The 2,499-nt window shown below is 40.5% G+C and overlaps 1 protein-coding gene across 1 annotated transcript; it reads right to left on the bottom strand.

Annotated features, from left to right (window-relative positions):
- Nucleotides 1-424: 424 nt before the first annotated feature.
- Nucleotides 425-982, bottom strand: LOC140877939 (uncharacterized). Its single transcript, XM_073281538.1, has one exon. The coding sequence runs from the start codon at nucleotides 980-982 to the stop codon at nucleotides 425-427; it is 558 nt and encodes a 185-aa protein (XP_073137639.1).
- Between the last annotated feature and the right edge of the window lie 1,517 nt (nucleotides 983-2,499).

Raw genomic sequence — 2,499 nt, 5'->3', positions numbered from 1 at the left:
GACCTCTTCTTCATCATCACTGGAACTGGAGGAACAGTTGGATCCCTCTGAATCACTATCTGTTTCTGCCCCACTTGGCTTTGCTATCTTTTGCAACCAGTGCTTCATGTTTCTGTCTCGAAGTGTGTCTGTCATCCCTTGAACTTCTCCTTTTGTCAAAGTACTTTGGTTTGGGACAATCAGCAATAAAATATCATGTTTTCCCACAGTTGAAGCAACTTCTTGGTTCTTCGACTGCATCTTTCTTTTGGAAATTTCTTCTGTAGGATCCTTCTTGATTTTTTCTGATGAATTTCCCGAACTTCTTCACAAACAAGGACAAGGCATCACTACTCAGCTGTTCTGCTGATTTTTTTGATTTAGCCGGTGACTCTATTTTTACTGCAGTCAAGGCTTTGGTCAGTTGTGAGGTGGACTGATCTTCTTATCGAGTTTGCAACTCGAATTCATAGGCCTTCAAATCTGCAAACAGATCATGCAGCTCTAGTTTGTTCAAGTCCTTCGATTCTCTCATGGCCATTGTTTTCACATCCCATTCTTTGGAAATGCCTTGAATTACTTTGAGAATAACTTCCCTGTTGGGATATGTTTTTCCCAATCCATTAAGCTCAATAACAATTCTGCTTACTCTCTCATCAAATTCTGTCATTGATTCACCCGGTTTCATCCTGATGTTGTCAAATTTTTGAGTGGCAACAGACAGTTTGTTTTCCTTTGTCTGTTCATTTCTTTCACAGAGTTGAATCAATTTCTCCCAAATTTCTTTCCCGATTTTGCATGTATTGATCTTGCTGAAGGTGTTCTTGTCAAGATTTTTATATAAGATATCTTTAGCCACATTGTCAAGATTTGCCTTTTTTTTGTCTTCAGCAATCCATTCGATTTTTGGTTTCTTAATGTACTGTGGAACACCTCCTGAAAGAGCTATAGCAGTATTGATCTTGGTGATTGCAAGAGGTTCATCAGTGATGACAAACCACATGTCATCGTCTAGTGCTGATAGATGTGCTTGCATACAAATATTTCAGTCATCAAAGTCTTCTTTTGAGAACATATAAATTTTGCTAAACGGAGTCATTTCGGTACAGTGTTTATGTAATGACCCTACCCGAATCCACTATCTAATCAAAGTTAATTAGCGCATGCAATAAAATATTAAAAGCGTAAAGAGGGATAATCAAAGTACAACAAATCCAATTGGCAGAATACAAACGACGATAACATAAGTGTATAAATACCATTATACAACCAAATTGAAGGTTCAGGGTAAAAAAATCCCTACCCTCTAAAACCTCACACTCTCGGATCCTCAATCCTGCTAAGAGCCGCCTGGACCATCCAACCTCAAACCTGCTCCGCCACAAGGTACACCACGATACCCAAAAACAGGGGCATGAGCAACTACGCTCAAATACGGAAGCAATGATATATGTACAAATATGCATACACAGATGATTTAAAATCCCAGGTAAAACACTTGCTCATGGCGCCAGGAATATACAGTACCGACTAGAGAGCAACTTCGCGGGGTACTCGTATATTCTATATCAGGGCTGAGCCAACCCCATCCTGACCCGAATCCAAAACAGGATACAAGTCCCATATGGAGACTGTCATACCTGACTCGAATCCAACATGAGATCACTGTTCCCTATGGAGACTTTCAATGAATCACATCTCTCAGGATGCAGTCACACGTAAAATCGTGCATGTGCTAAGGCGGTAAAACATGCTAAAACATGATAAAAAATATAGCACATACTCATGCAACATACATGCAAATATATCATGCCGGTTATCTTGGTCAGTACTTACGTACCTCTAACAATGCTGGTCAAAACCTAGCTCCGCTGGTCTAGACTCCAAGCCTACTAGTCCAGTCTACTGCTACTACAATGCAATTACCCATGCATTGATATTTAAGCTCTAAAATCCTTAATTAAGCTATTGCATACTCCTAAATATTTTTAGGAAGCCAAAGCTATACCTGCGTCCGTTGTTAGCCCTTTGCTGTCGATAGCCTCAAACTAGGACACATCTCCGCTACGACGTCTATATCGCTGCGCCACTTTCGGAATCCCGATAGGATGCCTAGATCTCCCTAGATCTGAGTTAGAAGGCCTAGGAATCGAGAGGGAAGAGAGGAGAGAGATGCGAGGAAATGAACTCTTGGACCCTCTATTTATAGACACGAAACGGAACGTCCGTTCTCCATCATTGCATCCATTTTGCCTGACGAACGTTGCGTCCGTTCCTCTTTGTTGATTTCGATGTCCCATCAAGTGCGTAAGCAATTACGTCATCTTGCTTCCATCACGGATGACATCAGCTGCTAGAACGTTGCTTCCGATCCATGAACGTTTCTTTCATTCCTGGTCACCCTTTGGGCATTTTCCGATCATTCTGAATCCATTTTTGAAGTCCGTTAATCCAACAGAAACTTTCTTAATCATGTATTAACTAATCAAAACATGATCAATTTATTAATATACTCATTAA

Source organism: Henckelia pumila, chromosome 2 (assembly GCF_033568475.1).
Source record: "Henckelia pumila isolate YLH828 chromosome 2, ASM3356847v2, whole genome shotgun sequence".
Taxonomy (NCBI): Eukaryota; Viridiplantae; Streptophyta; class Magnoliopsida; order Lamiales; family Gesneriaceae; genus Henckelia; species Henckelia pumila.
The sequence above is the reverse complement of the archived record's forward strand: the minus strand, read 5'-3'. Positions and strand labels throughout refer to the sequence as shown.